This window comes from Ammospiza caudacuta, chromosome 3 (assembly GCF_027887145.1).
Source record: "Ammospiza caudacuta isolate bAmmCau1 chromosome 3, bAmmCau1.pri, whole genome shotgun sequence".
NCBI lineage: Eukaryota > Metazoa > Chordata > Aves > Passeriformes > Passerellidae > Ammospiza > Ammospiza caudacuta.
Window position 1 is genome coordinate 38,949,956 of NC_080595.1, and position 22,875 is coordinate 38,972,830.

At 44.5% G+C, this 22,875-nt stretch overlaps 1 protein-coding gene across 2 annotated transcripts in view; it reads left to right on the forward strand.

The window, feature by feature from the left end:
• VIT (vitrin) overlaps positions 1-18,527 on the forward strand; it is a 50,835-nt gene extending 32,308 nt beyond the window's left edge. For both annotated transcript variants that reach the window (XM_058802276.1, XM_058802277.1), the window contains 10 exons: positions 1,709-1,747; positions 1,850-1,906; positions 2,514-2,576; positions 6,675-6,722; positions 11,126-11,188; positions 13,831-13,978; positions 14,599-14,702; positions 15,192-15,418; positions 17,487-18,000; positions 18,328-18,527. In XM_058802276.1, the coding sequence (XP_058658259.1) occupies positions 1,709-1,747; positions 1,850-1,906; positions 2,514-2,576; positions 6,675-6,722; positions 11,126-11,188; positions 13,831-13,978; positions 14,599-14,702; positions 15,192-15,418; positions 17,487-18,000; positions 18,328-18,506 (1,442 nt within the window). In that variant the 3' untranslated portion in view covers positions 18,507-18,527. The remainder of the gene's footprint in view (positions 1-1,708; positions 1,748-1,849; positions 1,907-2,513; positions 2,577-6,674; positions 6,723-11,125; positions 11,189-13,830; positions 13,979-14,598; positions 14,703-15,191; positions 15,419-17,486; positions 18,001-18,327) is intronic.
• The last annotated feature ends 4,348 nt before the right edge of the window (positions 18,528-22,875 follow it).

The following is a 22,875-nucleotide window of genomic DNA, read 5'->3' on the forward strand; positions in this document are numbered from 1 at the left end:
TTGCCTGGGACTGTCCATCCCCAGTTTGTTACAGACTTCTCCTAGTACTGCTCAGCCTCCAGCTTGCACAGAGCTCTGTTCTAATGAATACATATTCCCATGCCACAGCCTCACTGGCATCTCAGATTGGAAGGAGGAACAAACCTTGCAACCTGGAAGTGCAATTCCAACCTTTCCACCAGCATGCTTGCCCCAGCCAACAGAAGCATGGTAGGAAGCAGCTCACTGCAGGGATGGGGGAATGTGCCTTTGGGAGCTACAGCAGGAGGGAGCAGCTCTGTGGCTCAGCACAGTCAAAAGGTGCATAGAGAGAAATCCACATTGATAACATCAAATTAAAATTTAAAAGTGGTATAAAATACTTGGATACTGAGGTAATCTCTCCTTTACCCTCTTGTACTCTGTACTCTGTTTCCTCTGACCTTGTAAAGAGTGCTAGATACACAATGGGGCTCAGTCATGGCAAACATGAGACAAGGGCAGCTCTGAGACCCAGAGTTAATTTTCTACCACCCCTTTGGCATCTACTGATCTCCTGTGTGCAAAGCCTGCTCTGCACTGTCCCATACAACACTGACTGCTGCACACACAGATTTTCCCCTCTGAAATCTGAATAGTCAGTCTGGTGTAGGTGTGGCCCATCTGGAGCCTTATAAGCTTGGTGTTTAAAAGCCTTGCCAGTTTTGGCAGATGAGCCCATTACTTCCATAACAGGATCTCTTTGGCATCTGGAGTTTACAAGGTCTCTCAGGACAGCTCCTAGACATCCCATCAAATGGTTTCTAGTGGCCTGGAAGGTTCGAGTTTGGGTCAAACACAAGCTACTTACTGTCTCCTTATTTTGCAATGTCAAGCTCCCAAGGAGCAGCAATTCCTGTTTTCTGAGACAACCATTCAAAATGGTCTTATTGATAGAATAACCTCCCAGGCCCCTGCCAGTGTTCACAGAGTCCAGTAGAACATTCCCACTGATTTCACCAGGCTTTCAAAATAATCTTTCTGGGAAAACTAATGAATAAAGGCTTGTTAAAGGATAAGTTTGTTAACAGGCTTCTTAAGAAAAATTAATGAAATGAAAGGCATGATTAAAGACATGGTTTTCATCCACAAATTATTTCAGCCTTTAGTATTTTTGAACAATGGGAATTTAATAACCCAATCACCTTTAAAAAAACCTTTTGTGGAGAAGACATGTCAGACACATGAATTCTCCCACATTATTTTCCCATTGTCTCATTACTTACGGTCTGCCTGCTTGCTCATATCCACTTAATCTCTGCAGAACGGGTACTATCTGGTCTGGGGGGGGGGGGGGGGGTGTTTTGGGGTTAAAACCTTCCTCACACAACCAGGACAATTGGATGGTACTGAAATAGAGATAAACACAGATCACCAGTGGGAGTGGGGGAAAGAAAATTACAAAGGAGAGCAAATCACAGAGGTAACTGCAGATCTTTTAAATGCAGACCAGAGACTTGTAGAAGTAATATCCATAACTAAAGGGAACAGACAGATCTGTATGACAGACAGAGCAAGACAGTCCTTTTTAAGCAGGCTCAAAATATATCTAAGAAACTCTATTAATAACAACTGTATATATGAACCATTAATTCTGAGAGCTATAAAGTGAGAGTCAGTGAAAAAGCTAGGTAAACTGAACTAAACATGGTGTAATAAATCACACTTTCCCACTTTGATGTCTACTTAGGACAGGTTCAGGCTGCACAAGGAAGAGGACAGAATACAGGTATGTTTAAATTTAACAACAACCAGTAGATTTGTACTGCTCAAATACTAAAATAACCTTGTGTTTAAGTTCCATGTGCTAACCAATATAATATTTTCAAAGCATTCAGGGGCACTTCCACCTCTGCAAGTAACAGGAATATTTTACTACACAATACAGGTAAAGGCATTACAATCCTCCTCTATTTCCTCCCCACAGATATTTTTACCACTTACATATTCCAAGTCATGCAGTAACACACTGTTTTCCCTCCTAACCATGTTCATAGCAGGCTGCAGTGAGAGGAGATATCACAGTGGTCATTGAGTGACAATAGTGTAACTTTAAAGGAAAAAAGCAAACAAGATTGATTCAACATGGAGTTGTTCTCAAAAAAGTAGTCTAAAATAATTTATAGAGGGCTTTTATAACATTTGCTGTTGCAAAATGAGAGGAGAACATAGTGTGTGTGTAAGTGTGCAGGACTAAGGCCTGACCCAGCTCACAGGTCCTGAGCACCATCAGCATCCCAGGACCCACTGCCAGCTGTTCCAGAGGACCAGCTAACAGCTGCACTCTGCAGCACCTACTAACACTTAAACTCTCTTGCCAGCCTCTTTCAGCCCTTTTACATTAATTCATAGTTTCCGTCTTCCTGTTCTGTGTGGTTTGAAAATGTGCAGAAAGACAATGTGGGGCCACTGCATCCCCTGTGATGATGCTCCCCTCTCCTCTCCTCTCCCACTGGCATCCATTTAACCTCTTGCCTCTTTGTCCCATCATGCAGGTGCTCAGCACCAAGAGCCTGTTGCCACCTTCCAGAGCGCTGCCAGCTCTCCAGTCCACCTGGGTGAGCAAGACTGCTAGCAGCAGATTTTCCACTCTCTTTAGCAGTTTTAGCAACCACAAATTAGCACTTGTACTGCACGCTGTTTTCCTGCATCCTGGAGGGGGACCAGGACAAGACTCATGCACTGAACACCAACTAGCAGCTTCCTGAAAGGGAAAGGCAGAGCAAAGCTCAGTCACAGGTGACTGGTGTTTCAGGCCATGGGAATCAACATCTACAAAGTGTTTGCAATTTTTCTTATTTGTTAGTCAAAATAGGAAACAAACAACCAGCTCTGTGCAGCCCTTCAGGTCTTTGGGAGAGCTAGATCTTCTGTTCCTGTGGTTCCCAGAAACCTCCAGGCTGACAGCGAAAGTAGAGGCTGCTTTTAATACTGAGAGTTGAAACATCGCCTGTACTGTTCTCTCTTCCTGGAAGTGCAATGGACCCTTCCCCAGCAAGCAGCCCAGTGAGCAGGCACTTCCCAACAACTCCCAGAGGCTCCAGAGCTCCCAGCACACACCAAACACTAAATCTCCCGTGAAGGACAGCAGAGTTGCTCAGAGACACATTTTGTCTGGGAGCATCCAGGGTGGGGTGCAGGATGGGAGCTGGGTTGCAGCAAAAGGCTGCAGGGTCACAAAGCCCCACAGGAGCAGCAGAGCAGGTCCAGGGGTGGTTCCCAGGATGATCTGACAGCCCAGGCTGCCAGGCAACCAATGGGGCAGGTCTGACCAGCTGAGGCAGGGCACCAGGTAAGGCAGGCAGGGTCTGGGTTGAGATAGCATGGCACTAAAATTGGCACAGGTACAAGGAGCAAAGGAGAGGGTGTGCACCTCTGTGCTGTCCCATGAGTGCTTCCCACAGCCTTTTCTCACACACAGCCCTGGCCAAGGCAAGGGCTGCCCTGTACCAGTGCTGACCTCTGGCATGGGCAGCCAAACCCACTGGTAGGGAGAGACTGCAGCAGATGAAGGCAGCCCTGAGGGCTTTGGTGAGAACTGGGAATCACAGGAGGAGTATTGTGGCAGGGAAGAGCCAAGTGGTCATTCACATTGAGGTTAGAGGATGTTATTATGCAGGATATGTTATTATCTTTCCAGATAATTCCAGACAAGTAATCTCACCCAGCAGTCTCCTGGCCAAAATGACAATTTGTAGTTGGTCTAGTTGCAGAATATTTAAAATGCACTTGTCATGAGATGTACTCCCCTCCCTCACTTTTCTACTCCTCCTAATTTCAATCTCCTTCTCTTCTTTCTGTTTTCCATCTGTGTTTGTCTTTTTCATACATTTTTGTCCGTACCAAATGATGTGCTGGCTAATTCTCAGGCTAGCCAAATCTTTGCCTAAGATTTGGCAAAGAAAAACAGGAGAATACTGCCGAGCCTTACTTAAATCAAAGTCAGTATTTCACCCCACCTAATTCCTTAAGGCACCTTAAGGTCACCCTAAAGTGATTAAAAGGTACAAATTTTCCATCATAAATTATTCTGCTTTCTTCAACACAGAACAAGAAGGAAAAAAATACAAACATATTTGCTGTATTCCCAGTAAGTCCTGATCCTTTTTCCAGTCCAGAATGTGGCACCTCAGATGTGTTGCTTTCTAGCAGCAAACTTTTCTAACAATCAAAGGAAAATTCCTGAACAAGTCCTTGCTTTCTTGGAAAGGCAGGTTGTTCTTGATCCCACCAAGAGTGTGCACACAGCAGAGATCAGTTCTGAGAGCTTGGCCATGATGTTGAGGGACTTCCTCTCATCAGCTCAGGCTGCCAGAAAAGTGTGCTAGGAAAATGCCTTCCCCAACACAGAAGTTACATGTGCAATGCACATTAACTCCCTTGAAATCCCATACTCACTTAGTCTTGAATTTTCAAGAATGTTTTTCAAGGCAATTATACTGAAGTTTTGGTGGTGTCTGTCTTTTTTTTAAAGAGACCAGTCTTGGAGTGTCTTAAAAATCAACTCTTTTTTAATGGGCATCTTCAAGTGAGAAAAAAAAAGCCCTACTTATAAAAATAATCATTTGACTTTCAGATATACATTCCATGGACAGCTTTCTTCATTATATGTCCAGGACAATATGCAAATATGCAAGAAATAGAGATTTATCCTGGATAAACAGGTCTATATTTTGCATATTCACAACCATCCTCCAAATTCTTGGTACTTATCTTGTGTTGTTGGTACTTATCTTCATGAGGATAGTAAACTGCCACAGAAAGTTCTAAATGGGTGAACTGAGAAGACTGGTTGAAGAAACATCAGACAGCTCCTACCCACAGGGATTTGTACAGACTAGAGTACCTGTGGACATCTGAGCTGAAGAAGTTGTTAATTGTAAATCTAGAAAAACCTCACCATTGCTCCTACTGATAGAAATCAGTCTTTTTCTGCATCTGCCTGTCTATCTGAAAAGCATCTGCTTTTCAGATGTTAAAGAAGCCTGGTTTCTGAGTTTGCTCCCTGACAATGAGGTGGCAGCAGAAACAAACCTGTGACATGTGAGATGAGCACATTCCATTGTTCTGATCCTTCAGCTCACATCCCTACATTTGAAGAAGAGAAAAGAGGGCAAATCTTTGTGCAGCTCCTCAGCTGGTCCCATTTGCCATACAGTTCCTACTGCTTTAAACAAGTTTGCCACTGCAACTCACAGAGCACCAGATTTGTACAGAAGACTCGAGAAGTGCAGGGTCTTCGTCATAATTTGCTCTTTGTCTGTTTTTTCTTTTCAGCTGGTCAGGATGAAAAGCAGCCTCATATGAATCTTCCTTTCTCACAGTCACTGGGTGCTCCTCCAGCCTGGCAGGGGGAAGCACACCTTTGAAGATTATCTACTCACAAACTGGTTTCATTGACATTTGTTCTTCTCAGTGACAGCATTCAGGAGACCTGTTGGCCACTTTGATAACAAATGAACATCAGCCCTTCTCTGTGGGTAGGGTCCTGTGCTCTGCAACCATCACCTCTAGCTCCTGTTGGTCCAATTTGCTCAAGGACGTATAAAACTGGCAAACAACACTGCCAGAATATAGGAATATCCCTCCTGGTTTTCCTCTTGTTTCTTTTCCCATTACCCAGGCCTGCCCTTCCTTTATCTGATTTCTCTTCCTAAGTACAATCACAAAAAAACTTCTGTGTGCTTCATGATTGACTTAGCCCATTGTTGTCCTCAGTTTTTAGATCCTTCATGGGGTGTTTAAGTAGTGCTCAGCATAAGGAGGGAAATTACCCTAGGAGTGTAATTCCTACCCTAAGGGAGACCACACACCTTATTCAGCCATGAGACTCATCCGACAAGTCTTCCTCCCAAAGAGAAGCTGACAGCTCCTCATGGGAAAGGCAATCTAAGGACAAGCTCAGTCTCCCTAGGCTGGAGGACACTGGCCAGCCCATGCACACCTTTGTTGAAGCCTGTATTGTACTTCACCCACTGGCTCTGGTCAAGAGCACACCAGCTCTGTGCAGCTTATTGGGTCTCCAACAGAGTTAAATCTTTTCTTCCTGGGATTCCCAGGAACTGTTTCTGTCCTAGTGAGATGCAAGCCAGATGTCATCTGGCTGCAACCCAGAGCAAAACATCACTTTTGGGAACATCTGTCAGTAGGTTCCAAAAACAAAGACATTTTGGGGTTTATTTATAAGGGCAGCAATTTTGATGAAGTTATCTATGCCTAATAAGTGGAAAGCAATTTTTAGACAATTTCTTTGTATTTTGGTGGGCTGAAGGGATAGAGAAATCTGTAGGTGAGAGGTCCTCGCAGATTTTCAGTGAAAATCTGTGACAAACAACTTAAAAAAAATATACTGCAGTCTGTGCCTCAGTATCAATGCAATTTAGAGGAACAAGACCAAAACAGATCTAGTGAGGTGTATTTAAAATCTTAAAAAAGGTTAGTGCTCTGAGGGCAGTGATACAAGGCTCCTAATTATGGCCTGAAATGTGCACATAAAAGCTCCCAGGTTACTGATTTCCTCAGCTCCTAAGTTGTTAATGTAAGTATTTAAGTTATTGTCTAAACTGACCTCTCTACATTGACTCAGAGCTGTGTGATCTCTAGAATTTGCACTACTATCAGTAAAAGTTCTTTTTCTTCTCTTTCATGTGTGAAAGCAATGGAAATAGACTCATGGAAACCTGGACTGAGCCTTTTTGACACAGGTAAATATTTAAGCATCTAGTAACTAGTCTGGGAAAAGTGGTTTCCATCACACATGGGTAAAGCTAAATCTATTTATTCATCAGGCCCACAACACTGGTGATAACAATCTCGTTTTAAGAAGTAATTACAGCATTTAAAATTGTAAATAAGGTATGTTGTTTACATCTTAGCAGATTATTCTGTGCTTTCGTCACTCTTGAGTTCCTGCTTAAAGCAGGAGCAGAAGAGAGGAGCTCTGGAAAGAGTTGTCAGCTGCACTACAGGAAAGGGATTCCAGCTACTGGAATCCATTTGTAAATGAGAAGGTATTTTGGGAATGCCACAGCTGAGATCTCAGCCTAGAGCTGCAATCAGTGCAGAACATGACAGATTATCCTGATGTCAATGTACTTAGGGAAGACATTCAGATAAGAAAAGGAGGGTTTGTGTCAAACGCAAAGAATAATGAACATCGTTGAAATTTTCTGACATTTTAGCCTTCAAAAATGACAATATGGGGATAAGAGTATTTTATGAGCACTGGTAAGGGAAAAAAAAACCCTTAAATTTGTAACAGGCTCTAGTAGCAACAAGACCAAGACTTGTGCAACCATTAATCAGGAGCAGCTTCCAACTGCAGATTTAGCAGCTCCCTTTCCTTGGGAACATTAAAGCAGACTGCACAAGGTACAGACCAATTAATGACGTGGTACTCTCCCTTTTCCCAGGGGCCTCACCATTCAGTACAAGGGATCTTTCCCACCACAGGTTTTGATGCTGGAGAGGACTGTGCTGGTGGTCCTTGTAAAGGCCATTCCCTTGAATATTCTTCTTACTTCAAAGCCTCTAGTGTGCTTATTCAGGAAAAGCTACAACACGAGGGCCAGGGTGCAGAGGGATATTTTGAGGCAGAAAATGACAGATTGCATTAAATGCAATGAAAGGTTGGGCATGGGGGAAGGGATGTTGTATTAATAGTTTCTCAGCAACTGAAGTGCCAGCACAGACTAGTGTGATAAAGTCTGATGGATTCAGATTGTCACTTCAAAGAAGTGGTTTCTGGCGTGGATGTAATCACTGCTGTCTTACTTATATGAATGGGAAGTTTAATCAGTATGGACAGCTGTGACAATCAGTGAAGGGAACTTTAATTAGCATGGTGTAGACTGCCCATGCAGCAAGCTGAAATTCCCATGTTAGCACCAACAATAAATTGGACTGGCAGAACAGGGAGGCCCATAGAGACTGACCACCTCCCCAATTAGTTGGGGAAGAGTATTTGGTGGGTGACCCAATTGTTCCACTATGCACAAACCAGCCAGCTGACCCACAACCTTCAAGACCTGATAATTGCACTGGCAAATAAAAATGAAAAAAGCAGCACTGCCTACACATGAGTTTTCCATGCTGACAAAGCTAATTTCAGCTGTACGTCTGGGAAAAGAATATGGATTTTACGGGATGTAGATAAATGCATGAGGCAAATAGCTAGCTATGAATTATCTAACATATGCAATTTAGTTGCTAAAATGGATGGCACATGTTAATTTCTAATTTCACTACAGTGTTAAATCCACCTACTTTCTGTTCTGCAAATAAGGCAAGGTGGGGGGAGAAATGCACATATGGGATACCAAGCTGGCACATGTAAGATATGCAGTGTGCAGGCTTCAGGATGAAGCGTGGCTTTGGTCTGTTGCTGAGGAACTATTATGTGTCTGTGTAATTAAAGCCTGCACTGGAATATACACAGTCAGGAAGGCAGGCTGATGACTATTTCAGGTTTAAAAAAAACCCCACGACCATTTTCATCCATGTGGTTGACAAAGAGAGGCTGTGCATGACCAAGTCATGTTGCCTTTAACTTCCACATCAGATAAACTAACCATAGACTTGCATAAGACTTGCCTTCCTTCAAAGGCAGGTTTGGTTTGTGTCAGCAAGACCTTCATGCCTGAGAGAGGTCAGAAATGTTTCCTGCAGCAGATATCACTGGATGGAACTGTTTGGTGTCACCCCCGTTCCACACTATTTTTCCTCAGTCAGGAACACGTGGCCAGCCTCAGGCAGTGCTGCCCTAGCACCACCACTCTACCTCTGCCTGCTGGTGTTTCCTCCATCCAAATGGGCTTGCATAGGCAAATACACAACACCAGGTGCACTCTTCCCTGTTCTCTGCCTGGGAGCTCATCCCCAGTGTGCAAGACAAGAGGCAGAAGCCAGCAGAGTGCTGGACAACAGCTCCAGCCATAAGAGATGAGGCCGGTCGGAGCCTGGCTTGCCAGCCTGCTTTTGAATGCAGGCAGCCTGCTCTGGCACAAGAGGGCCAGCTCCACTAACTGTGGGAGAGGCTTTTCTGTCACAAGAGCCACTGCCAGGGTGGGTGGAGAGCTCCTGTTCCCAGTCCAGCAAGTATCCTGTCCAAAGTCTGGGCAGGAGCACAGGGAAGCTCCAGGCACTGCAGGCACCACAGACACGGTGACAAAAAGCAGCACCAGCCCTGGGGATCTCCTACCCTGGCCAGACATAGCAGGGAAATTCTCAAACAAAGCACACAAAGCAATCACCAGCTCTTGCTGTAAACAAAGTAGGGCAACTCTCTGTGCTCTTTGCCTGCTTCACTCACAGGCAGCCCCGTGGGTTCCCATACAAGGCCAAGCCCAGTGCTCCAACCAGCTCCACATCCTGACTGTAGCAACAGGCAAGAGCTGATGCCTGGGGACAAGCAAAGCAGAGGGAAATCACTGCTTTGGTGCTGCTGTTCGCAGCTGTTCTTTGGTCCCTGCAGCAGAAACTTTCTGCACTGGCAGCTGAATTTCAAACTGAGAAGCCAAAGCCCCCCTGTCTGGTGCGGATGCTGCCGTGTGCTGAAGCCTCCCTGCAGGGATAAGGTACCAATCAGGTCAGCATTTCATCAGGTCCTGCACACGCAGACTTAATACAAACATGGCCCCTCACCCAAAACTATGTGCAGCTTTCAGCATGCAGCTAGAAGGACTCAAAAATGTTGTATTTGACAATTATGAGAGGTAAAATTTTAGACTTAACTGGAATAGAAATGGGAGTGGTTACAGAGGGGGATGGAGCTGGTACTTCCCTCCATTTTCTTCACAGTACTCTGCCTTATTATGGCTTGGTCCTTAATACCTTCAGCAACCAGCTTTGGCTGTCACATCTTCTATCATATTTTGGTGGTGACCTTGCCTAATGTCCCTTTACAAACACTGATGCTCTCATGCTTGTCTTGCTCATGGCTGGCTGCTGTGGAGAGACAAACTCTGTGGTACCTAGTAATTTTTCATACTTTTCTTTATAGAGCTCACACTTTGTAAAATTACCTTTTCACTGTGTCTCTGAAGTCAGTAATCTTTCCTTAATTTACTTGGTGATGAAGATTTAAGGCAGTCTTCCTCCTAGTTTTCTTTTAAAATCTAACATGCAGTTTACAAAAATAATAAGCTGTTCTGCTGTTCTTTAGACTAACAGCTTTCTTGGTGTTCAGAGTGTTCAGTTGTAGCTTGTCTGATCATTGCTGTCTCTTTTGAGGATTATCCCAGCTAAATCCCCTTAATCTTGTCATGCTTTACTGAAAAGACACAGTTCTTTGCCCTTGCTTGGAAGGGAGATGTTGGACTGTAGGAGAGTCTTGACAGACATTCAAGTCATGAGTGAAGTTCAGCATTTTTAGACCTTCTGACTCCAGCCTGATGGTGTCCTGAGTCAGTATCTTTCACAAGGACATCAACTCATCTTTTCAAGGCTGCTATCACCCAAATACTTCACTAGAATCCACTAGTGACCCACGAGACTTTCCCTTGACTTAACCATAGCTCTGTACCCTGTTTCTTTTGTGCTTTGCAAAACAACCCAGACTTGTGGGGGCACCTGAGGAACTGTGGCTTGCTGTAATGAGCTGGAGTCAGCTGCTGCCTGTGCTCTCCTCTCCAGACAGAAAACAACATGATAAATCTGTGGCTTATCCTCTTCAGACATTGTGCAGCTCATTGTAAGGCACAGTGGGCCAGTGGGGTGGCAGGGCTGGTTTTCAGGAGAAGATTGCTGGGAGTCACCATCCCACACCGTGGCCACCAGCCACGCTCAGCTCCTGAGGAGCCCACTACTTGTGCATGATGCTCCCAAGCCCTTGCAGTTAGGGAACTGACTCCCAAAGGGGAACACTTCAAAGCAGGTGCTAGGAGAGATTTTGGTAGCATTTCTAGAAATGTCTCTGCTCTTGTTTTACCCCAACAGTGATGCAGATGAAAAAAGGTAAGCTCCAAGGATGTCCTCCCCATCCCCATTTCCCTCCTACATCAATCCTCAGGCCAGGGGGGTCTCTGCAGTGATCCTGTTCCCCATTTCCTTAAAGAGCAAGGGCAGCTACCAAGCACATACTAATAGAGCCTTTCCTTTCTCTGTTTAGGCTTCAGATCAAAGGAAGAATTTAATCCAAAGCCGCTGGAATCCATCTCCCAGGGGAATCAGAGTATGTACTTCAGAATTAACTTTATAATTAAGCAACATTATTGATTACATATTGCTAGAATGCATTCAAATTAAATAGCAAAAGGTAAGCTTTCAAGAAAGCCTAAGAAAATCCAGGGGCACATTTTTCCCTTGCAGAGAAAAAGTGAGCACTCTCTGCTGACCCCTCATACACAGAACTGGCTTTTGCTTCTACAGGGAAGGAAATAACAGCCAAAATTTAGCTTACCTGGGCACGAGATGGTGGCTGCTCCCTACCACCACTTCCTAGGCAGTATCAGCTCCAGGCTCCCAGCAGAGCTTCTTCACTCAGGTACTTTGGTGCCAGAGGACAGCAATCCAGTGTGCTGCAGAGCAGGCTTCCATGGCTATGCTGTATGAAGGCACCTTCCCACAGCAGTGGGTGGGAGGGAAAGAAATCACCTCAGAAAGGTCCCCAATGCCTGCCACAGCCAGAAGGGAGAGGATGCAGAGGGATCATCAAAGACCACCCAAGTTCAGAGAAGAAAATGCAGGTTCCCTTACTCTGAAATCTTCTACAGCGCATTAAAAAGGCAGATTTACCCATTATTCCATCTTTAGTTGAGGCCCAAAGTAGCACAAGAAAGAGAAAGCAAGTTCTTAGTGGAGAGATGGAGTTGCCTGCCACCTCTTCATTAGAAGCCACCCCAAAGAGAAGGTTCACCCTTCCAACAGTGCCTGGGTCCTCTCTTGCCCAGCTTTGGGCAACTGAACACTGTCTGGACTCTTTAGAGTAACTACTGAACCAAATGTCTATGTATTCCCAGGCATTCCTCTTAATATTTGAAAAATTATTTTCCCTATCAAAGATGTCAAATACACCTGAAACTGATACAGAAATAAGGGAAAGAAGAAAAAGGGAAGGCTCTTCCCTATAGACCTCATTGCCCTGCAGAAAAGCAGAGCTTGGTGCAGTGGAGGCACCAGCGAGGACAGCTTTGTTTCCAGCACTGAAACTGAAATAAGTCACACCAGAAACAAAATTTTCATCCCACTGATATCTCTAGGACCATAAAAGTCCTGTTTCAGATCTTTCCTCCCTGCAAATCAGAACATGCTCACCTCCCTATGAAGCACCCTAGCCTGTGCTCTTGCAGTGTCCCTCTCGTGTCCCAGCACTGAAACGGAATCCTCCCCAGAAACCAAGTCTGTCTGCAAGTGTATGTAAATCCTTGCCTCCCCAGACCCTGCTGGCTAACAAACTGCCCACTTCCCACATACAGATCTCATGAACTAGTTCCCTTTGAAGGACAAGAAATTCAGGAAAACTTGGCTGTTAATTGAGGTATTTGTTGTGGGTTCCCGACCTTGCCTCACGATGTGCTGTGAGCGGACTCGGTTCTCAGTCACGCTCCTGTAATTCAGCATTATTAGAATTAGAAAAAAGAGACAGCTATGGGAGAAAAAATTGAAGGTAATGAGATGGGAGGCAGTTGCATAAGCCACTAAGAACAATTGGTGCTTTGTAGCCTTCGGGCTACCTAATGATTAAAACACAGTAGTTTGAACAGTCTGATTGGTAGGAGGCATCATCAGAGGGAAATCAAGAGATGGGGATGACCCAGATGCTGGAGGGGGAAAATGTTAATTAGCGCTCTAGTTAAGCCAAATTTTGATCCCGCTCTGGTTGCAGACCAAAGTGGTGAATGTTTCACCACTAACTTAGAGAAACGTGAAAGCAGGTTGGCAGAGATGAAGACAGCATTTGCAGCACAAAGATGATGTTCATCTGTGTAATTAAAGGGAAGAGTTTGTTTGGGTACAGGCATACCTTTTATAGAACATTGCTTTCAGCCCAGAGAGGAAACACACACAGCACACTGCTGCTGCTGCACACAAGGGTACAAGGCTACAACAAAAGGACAGCCCCCACTCAGTCTGAACATCCCAAACAAAATCACTATCCTTGATGTTAGCTCCAGCCCAGAAGGAAACTGATTAACAATTCTCATTCAGAAGTGCAGGGCTTCCAGGATTGTAGTCAGTAATCCTGGACTGCAATCGCTTTGAAGAGACCCCATAGTGTCCTTCCCCTGAGGCACATCCCAGGCATCACACATTTCAGGAACTTCCCTCCCTTCTGAGACACATTAACACAGTAACTGTTCCTGTTATGTCTATTACATCAATTAAGTCCACAAGAGTGTCACCAAGGAAATGCCCATAGTTTGTGCTGTGTAGGTGGCCAGACCACAAAATCCAAAAACCAAGGCTGGTTTTACAAACTCTCATCACCTCTGCGCTGCAAATAAAGTGTGCTGAGCCCAAGACATGGCTCTGAAGGTACAGGATATACAAGTCAGCTTCCTCCAGAGGGGCTGACCTCCCTGACCCCCAAAATGCACTGCTCCCAGACCGACTCCTGTAAAAAGATTCTTGCCCTTTTGTCACACAGTCAAGCTTAGATGTTGTATGGGACAAAGTCATGCCAAGAACTGTGTTTACCAACCAGTAGGATTTGAGCTGCCAAATGTGACTTGTCCTTGTCAAAGGCGTTTTTATAGAGTTTACACAGCAGGACAAGTCACTGGATGCAGAGTTTTTAGGCCTTTGCTGCTTGCAAGAAGCACAGCAATCAGAAAGCACTAAAAATACTTTCGGTGTTTCTTTATCTCTCCTCAGATTGCAAGGTTGATTTGTCCTTCTTAATGGATGGGAGCTGGAGCATTGGCAAACGCCGCTTTCAGCTCCAGAAGCGGTTCCTTGGTAACGTGGCTCAAGCCCTTGGCATTGGCAGTGCAGGTCCTCTGATGGGCATTGTTCAGTATGGGTAAGAGCTTCCCAGACATTCCCCTTGCCACAGGACATGACTGCACACTCTGGCAGCTGTAGCTCTGTAGCATTCCCATTCTCTAAAAAAAATACCTTCGCCCAGGATTTTTCTCCAGGGAAGCTGAGAAGCCTCAGAGAGAAGGAAAACAATTATTATCTCATTTGCTTCTCCTGTGTTGTGCTCATGTGGAATGTGTTTGGAGATTGTTTACCCACAGGTGATATCGTTTCATTGGATTTTGGTGTGAGCTGTTTTGACTCTTTGGCCAATCAGTGCCAAGCAGTGTCGAGACTCTGGAAAGAGTCACAAGATTTCATTGTTATCTTTTTAGCATTCTGTAAGTATCCTTTCTGTATTCATTAGTACAGTACAGTATTATTTAATATAATATAGTATCATAAAGTAATAAATCAGCCTGCTGAGAACATGGAGTCAGATGCATCATTCCTGCCTTCATCAGGACATTTCCCAACAAATACAATACATCTCTAAGCTGATATGTGCTAAAGGCCTCACTCCAGCTTGCAATCAGGATCCAGGTAGCACAGATCAGCCCTGTGGCTTTTGTGTTGTATGTGAAGCAAAACACTGACATTTGCTCTAATTTCTCCTTTTAGGGATGACCCTTCCACAGAATTTAACTTAAAAACTTATGCCAACTCCAAGGATCTAAGGAATGCCATTGAGAAAATTCAACAGAAAGGGGGACTTTCCAATGTTGGTAGGTGATGGGACTGCTGGCACTTCCTCTGCTCAGGGAGGGCTTCAGAGCCTGGGCTATAGCAAGCCCACACCTCACAGGACACAGAGGCTGGGGCCAAACAGTGCTTAGTGCTGGGGCCAGGCTGGTGAGGGAACACTGCTCCCACCACGACCTGCATGTGTTGATCCTAGGGCCTGCAAATCCATCACAAATTGAAAGAACATACGGGCAGTTCCCATCAACGCTTTGGGGATCCTTGATAACCCAGCTTATCACTCCCAGCCTCTCTGGGGCATACAGAGGGGGTTCAGTGCAGGAGGGCTCAGGAAGCACTGGCACCAGTAGCAGTGGTCTCCCTTCCTGCTCACACAGCCACAGAAACTGCTTTCCCCAGCTCTCTGCAGTCTTCAACACTTGAGTCAGCTCTCTGCCTACTATTTCATGGGATATTATCAGATGGAGTGCTTCCAGATCCGTAACTCCTCCTCAACTCCTCTTCTATTGCAGGGAAGGCACTTTCATTTGTTAACAAAAACTTCTTTCTGGATGCTAATGGAAACCGAGGTGGAGCACCCAACGTGGTTGTAGTGATGGTGGATGGGTGGCCAACCGACCGAGTGGAAGAGGCCTCCAGGCTGGCCAGAGAATCAGGGATCAACATTTTCTTTGTCACAGTTGAAGCAGCTGCTCAAAGTGAAAAGCAGAATGTTGTTGAACCAAACTTTGTGGACAAGGTAACTTGTGAGTCTGACCAGGACTGAGTCTGAGCATTTGACCAGGCTGAGTCTGACTAAACTTTCCAACCTACTTTATTCAGGGCATTTCCCTTTCCTTCTTATCACTTATGGTTATTTCTTCTCCTTGTTGTACACACTGTCTTGAGTTTTTCTGTACAAAAACCAGGCAGTAATGTTGAGGTCAGAAAGGGGATGAAGTCAGTAAAGTTCTGGTTTGAGAGACATCATCAAGCAAATGGCTTTTGACCAACTAAACCTTAGCACACACCTGCAGTTGTACTGAGATGAGCAGCTTTCCAAACACTCAGTATTTGGAAAATGACAAAGTACAATCACAGCTTGAGCAATTTGGAATTGCTTTTTACACAAACCTCTTGCTGTGCATCTCCCACTAGGGAAAGGGTGAGGAGCCCTGTCAAGCAAATGTCAATGTTGCATTTACAAACAGGTCCCACCCAATCAAAGGTTGGCACAGTCCCAACATAAGCACATCCTAGTTTTTCAGCTATACTGGGTAACTCAAACATTCTCTTTTCACTGTTGATGAAGGCTATTTTTCAGTTACTTGTTTCTGCTGCTATGGACTTCATGGTAACACTTAGAAAAAAGGCAAATCTCTGCCATATGCAGAAAAAAAAAAGAGAATGGAAGCTTTGATTGATTTGTATTTGGCACCAACACTAGCTGTCTGATAACAGTGCTTCAGAACAAGCTGGTACCCTGTTAGGGCAGGAGATACCTGCCAAGTGGCAGACCATGCTGAGCCTAGGAAACAGAATTAAGTTATCTGGTACTTCTAGAAAACAGATTCCCATCCGAGCTGGTTTGCTCTGCCATGAAATAATCTCCCATGAGTTTCAGAGCTGCTCCAAAGAGCTGCACTGTCTCTGGTCAACATATAATTGGATTGTAGTCTCATTTGCATTTAATGTTTTTTAAAGAACAAAGCTACAGCAAATCTCTGCAAACCTGCCAGGGACACTGCAGAAGTGAGAGTAGAGGGGGCTCAGAACAGCAAGGTAAGGATGGAATGGTGGCTTGATACCGCTGCATCATAACACTAAAATAAAAGTGAGACAGTAAGAAGAGCAAATGAGAGCAGGACACCATGAGGAACCCACACTGGAGGGAACTGTAACTACCTTGGAGCTGTTAGGCTTTGTGCAAGTCACAACCAGTGCCTTGGTCTTTTAAAACAGTCAGATACACACACCATCACAAAGCTGATAGATAAAGCCTGGCTTAACAAAATATTCTCACCCAAGAACAGAGGAATTGGCCTTTAAGAAGCACTAAAGCCAAAGACAATTTGATCCAGCCTGTTTGCATCACTCTCCTCCTTGCCTCACCCTTCCCTTCCTCCACCCCTTGACTTTTCCCATGTCCTCTTCTGTGCCAGCCCTGCTTCCTACCCACACTCACCCGACTGACTCCCACTAACCCTATAGAAGCTGCCCACAGATGTGGCCCTTATGAATATTTACTTACAAAAGTTAATAGGTTTGGTTTTGGTTTTTTTACTATTTGGCAGAGCCAACACAATGAGCCTGGGTTTTCTTTGCTTAGAAAGGTATGAACCAAGTTATCCTCAGCTTAAGCCCTAGTTTTCACTTCAAAGTAGTAGGGTTTGTCAGCAGGCAAAACTTTCTTTCTTGTCCTGAGTGATGGGAGCTGAAGTTGCTACCTGGCAAACACACTGTAATGTCCATGGGAGCCACGCTAAGAGCAGCTCTGTGATTTGGATGTTTTTCCCACGAACAGTGTGACTCACATAAAAAAGCCTGACAGGTGGCAAACTTGCTTATTCAGTTTTTTCACTACTATAATATCAGCTCCATCCCACGGTTTAAAAAAAAAAAGGCAGGAAAAACTGTCACATTACACAAGTATCTGTGATGTTACACTGACATCATTTCCCAGGGAAGCAGATGGTGATTGCAGGAGAGGCCATTTCAGACTCCAGCACTGCTCTTTCCAGGAGCCTATATTTACAATTTAGCTACATTCCCTAGCAGGAACATGCAGACTGAATTTCCATTGCGTTTATCCTCATGTTGCCTCGCAGGCAGTGTGCAGGACAAGCGGTTTCTATTCCATCAACGTGCCCAGCTGGTTCAGCCTGCACAAGGTGGTGCAGCCCCTGGTGAAGCGGGTGTGCGACACCGAGCGCCTGGCTTGCAGCAAGACGTGCCTCAACGCCGCCGACATCGGCTTCGTCATCGACGGCTCCAGCAGCGTCGGCACCGGCAACTTCCGCACGGTTCTGCAGTTCGTGGCCAACATCAGCAAGGAGTTCGAGATTTCGGACACCGACACGCGCATCGGGGCCGTGCAGTACACCTACGAGCAGAGGCTGGAGTTCAGCTTTGACAAGTACAGCACGAAGCAGGACGTGCTGAACGCCATCAAAAGGATCAGCTACTGGAGCGGGGGCACCAGCACGGGAGCAGCCATCAGCTACGCCTCGGAGCAGCTGTTCAGCAAGTCCAAACCCAACAAAAGGAAGATCATGATTCTCATCACAGATGGCAGGTCTTACGACGATGTCAGCGTGCCAGCCATGGCAGCTCACCAAAATGGTAAGGTCTTCTATCACTGCCTGCTCTCCCCTCGTGCCTCAGCACTTATCCAGGTCAGAGAAATGCAGCTTGCTATAATTTGAAGGCACTGGATGAAATCTTATGAAGCAAGAGTAGTACTTTTCTCTGGGCTCCCACTGAGCTCCAACAAGATCAGCATCTGTTTAAGAGCTGAATAAGGAACTTCATAAAAAAAACCAACTTATAAATCATCACAAATGCAGCAATGTCTAGGAGATCTCAAACTACATTGCAGTATTGGTCTTAAATTAGATTTACCGCAATGAAAACTTTAATGCTTTTTCTAAACTTTGGGTTTCTTTCCAGGAGTCATCGCTTATTCCATTGGAGTTGCTTGGGCAGCCCCAGATGAACTGGAAGCCATTGCATCAGACCCCGCTAAGGAGCATTCCTTCTTTGTGGATGACTTTGACAACCTCTACCGCTACGTTAATCAGCTCATCCAAAACATTTGCACAGAATTTAATTCCCAGCCACGGAACTGATGGACTCCAGCAAGGCAGGACCCTTGGGTGCTGTGCTGAAGGCATGACAAGTGCCACAGAAATAATGCCAGTCCTCAGTTCAAGAAACACTGGAGGTGTTTCCCTCTGGTACTTTCCAGTCAGCAAGGTTGATTGCAGCTCTGTCCCTGTGCATGATAATGCTCGTGTAGACTGTTGATTTTTATTTTTTTTTTATTGTGGGCATCAGAAACTCTGATTTAGATGGACAGCAGAAGAGGCAGTGAACATGGAGGAAATAACTGCAGCTGTTTGAAGAGCTGCTTCCAGCACAGAGCCCCAGTTTGCTCAATTCTCACCTTTGGACACACACAGGTTCCTTAGAAGTGCCACCTGCTCCCTGAAATGACCAGGTCCCTTCAGGGAGTGGCCAAGCTGCTGAGCTGCTGTGGTAGAAACACCTCATGTGGCACTGCCCGCCAGATGACACACAGATCAGGGCTCAAATACCAGATGGAGGGGGAACACAACTTGAGTACCTTCTTAAAAGCAGGTATTCTGTCCACACTGCTGTCTTGTCAGTAAGTTAAGCTTCAGCTAGTGTCAACTCAAGTACTGGGATTTATCCAAACCCTGAGAAACTGGAAAGCAAGAGAGAGGAAAGGTTCAAACCCCAGGACCCTACAACTCTGCCTCCTTTACAACCCTAAAACCCCAATAAAGCCCCAGATCCACAGAGCAGCCAACATGCAGGAACTGGAATCTAGTCTCCCACAACACTGCATTAATTACTTGACCTTGAGACGTGTCTGTCCCCTCAGCTTCTTCCTTCACTCTTGGATGGTTCAAGGCCTGCAGGACCACAGGAGTGTTGCCAGGACACAGGAGACTCTGAGAAAAACTGTGGGTTTAAGCTGCTCACAGTCACTGAAACATTTAAACTCATCACTCTGTCATTAAACCAACACTCAGAAGTGCAGTCTCAGTGTCAGGAGAGCTATTCAAGAACAATTAACAGGATTTAAGAAGGAATTATCTGAAGTTCTGTATTGTACACTGGGAAAAGCAGAATTTCAAGTATTTAGATACTCTCCCTCAAATTTAGGACCGGCTTTTCTTTTATGGACTGATTTCAAAAAGTACCTATTACAGCCCTGGATCCGTCAAAACACACAGTGGTTTCTTAAGTGAAGAACTACCCATGTCACTAGTCAGTGCAGGAGGAGGGACATACTAGGAGGACCAAAAAAACTCCACTCTATTTAGGAAGCAGCAGTTGCTGGTTATGTTCCACCCAGTATCATTAAAGAAAATACATTCATTAAGCAAAGTTATCAAAGGAGCCAATAAAAACATGAGTGTTCACACTCCTTACAGCAATCAAAGCCATGCTGTGCCAGGCTTGTGGAACTAACAGGAAATGGAAAGAAATTAAAACTCAGATTTCCCATATTACTTGCAAATCAGGCTCTTAACAGCATTTATAGTTTTAATAACCATGAGCCAAGATATTTATTAGCCACATAAATTCTAATTGAATTGCCATAGGGCAACTCATTTTATCAGCAAAAGTAGCACTATTTTTTAAATCATTATGTTTGGAAATATGACTGAAGTAGCTTATAACCTGTCAACTAAGTAAGCACAATACAAATTAAAACAGCAGATTTTGCATGACCCCCCAGGTGGGGTAACATAAGCCAGGCTGGGGTCCTCTCAAGAGGTTATCAAAACCAATTTTGGATGAAGCAGTGGTTTTACACAGTGAAAGTTCATCACTTCCCATTAGAAGAAACATTAAGTTCCAGCTTTAACTGAGTATCATAAATTCAACCATTCTAGCCAGACTGAAAGCACAGGACACTGTCAGCATCCACAAATATATTTGTATGCAGAGTTTTTACCACTAAGCTCAGCTGCTGCACTTCACAGCAATAGCTTTTGGCTTGAAAAAATTATTAAGGACAGAGAGTTAGGCATGAGGCATGAGCAGAGCAACTCCTGATATCCCCCATCTCCTGACCCAGCTCCTCACTACCCTTCTGCTGAACACATCTTTCTCTGTCAACAGGGGACATTACATGGCTTGGACAAAACTCAAACCCATTAACTGAATTTACTGGGGACTTCAGTTCAGACACCAGATTTATTGTCTAAAACCTGTTTGTTTTGGGGCTTGATTTGGGGCTGCCTGAGAAAAAGGCCTTAATCCTAACTTACAGTTACCCTTAATACTGTGGTTTAATTTTTAATGCAGCAGCTCACCACCACAAATTGTTCTCCATACTGAATGTACTCTTGCAGCACCGAAGATTGGTACCCTGCAGAGACTCCCCAATTCTTCACTTGTGCAGCGGTGGCTGAGACATTGGGAGCAGCTAGAGCACACATGCTCTTTAGGATGTGCTAAGGGATATATGCATATGGGACATAATTTTTTCCTAAAGCTTAAAGTTTAAGCAATGACATTAAGCTTTCAAATGCTTTTTCACAGGAAAGTTGCACAGCTATATTTTGTCAAGCATTTATAAGGGACACGTCAGGGTTTGTTGTTTAAATGGTTTATCTTAAGTTTAGAGAACAACTATGGTGCTTGTTTCTCAATGTGCATTTTTATTTACTTCTTGGGACTATCTTGAAATTGTCAATACTCAAACCATGAAAGTGGTTTAATCCAACTCTTATCTAAACATAGATGTCCTGTTCATAAGCACAGTAAACATAAGTGGAAGCATCAAAATTTTGAATACACCCTTCCATGCAATCACAGAACACACTCACTCCTTCACCTTTACTTTACTCAAATCACTTGCCGCCTACTAATGTCTCTAAATACTGTTTGATTAAAAAAACAAGTTACCTTACATATATAGATAAATGTTTAAAGAGGTATATTTGTTTGAAGAAAGCAGAACTCTTTCTGTAACATATACAAGCTATTTTGAGCTTATCAACATAAGTTGCTCTATCTTTTGCAATAAAATTGTCTTAAAGGCACATGCAGTGCATGTCATCTCATATGGGGTTAAAAAATAAACAGCAAATACAGCCCATGAAATTTTAGTTTCTGAAACACAGCTGAGGTTATTACTACATTATGGTAGACTTAGCAAGGTTGGCAAAGCCCCGAGTGCTTCACTGTTGTCCTTTTACATGCTCAGATGAAAAAGATCCTTAGAGTGAGCTACCACAAAATTACCTGTCAGAGGCATCAGTCAACTGAAGCAGAGCCTAATGACTGAAGGGCATCAAAACTATATGTACTTTTCAAGGTCTGCAAGATCATGTCTTATTTGGAATCAGACCTCCTTTGGAAGCTGAAAAAATATGACAGTGGCTTTACACAATTTCTAGATGTGGGACTGAATCAAAGGAGAATCTACATGTCCAGTCACTTGATGCTGGGCCCTTAGTTTCAGGTGTCTGACCAGTTCAGTGGAACCTGCTGTCTGGCAAGGCATGCCCAAGAGAAGAGATGGGAGCTGTCTGAACTGGTCACTGCACGCACATTCTAGAGAGTGTTGTCTGATCACCCTCTCCCTAAGAAATAAGCTCCTTTGCACTCAGAGTTGACTGGTGGCTTATCAGTGCTCAGCAACCACAGTGCAGAACACCCACCTGGGAATACCTACTGATGCCCATGCTCTGGAAGCCTTGGCAGAGCTCACTTTCAGCATCTCCTGCCAACTCCAGCATTAGCCAGTCCACCAAATTCAATTAAGCATTCAGCCATCTCTTCAGAGAGAAGTACCTCAAATTTCTGTCTCCCCAGAGCAGGACACAGCATTTCTGTTGTCACTGTGCCACCCTGCACAGAAGGCGTCACCCCCAGTGTGCACTCCTGCTCCTCAGCTGCTGCTTTGTTGGTTTGGCAAGAGGAGGATTTCTCCATGGCTGCTGCTGACGGGGGGGCAGACAAGCTTCCCCCTCCTCCTCACACCCATTCCCCCATGGCTCTCCAGCACACAGGGGGAACCATACCAGTAATCAGGAAAAGCTCTGGAGTTAAGCATCCAGCCAGGATCAACCCAATCTAAATATATTTAGGGATTCAACACCCTACCCGTAACCCCACAGGAAATTCATCCACATTATCTACTTAGAAAGCCAAAGCAAGCAGTAGGTAGTATCAGAAACATTACCTAGACACCAAATTTAAGTCACTTTTCTGTGGTATACATACCTGAAATTACTTCATGGTTGAACAAAGCCACTATCATTCTGCTAGCTATTTTTCTCTGTCCATGAGCAACATTATAGAAACAACTTGATGCCTTTTCTTTTCCATTCCCATCTTATTTCAAGACATCTTTGACAATATTAGGCCATTTACATTTGCTGAGTCACCTACATACTGAAAACATTACAAATGTACATCTATGCAGCTGAATGCTTCAAATTCCTCAAAATA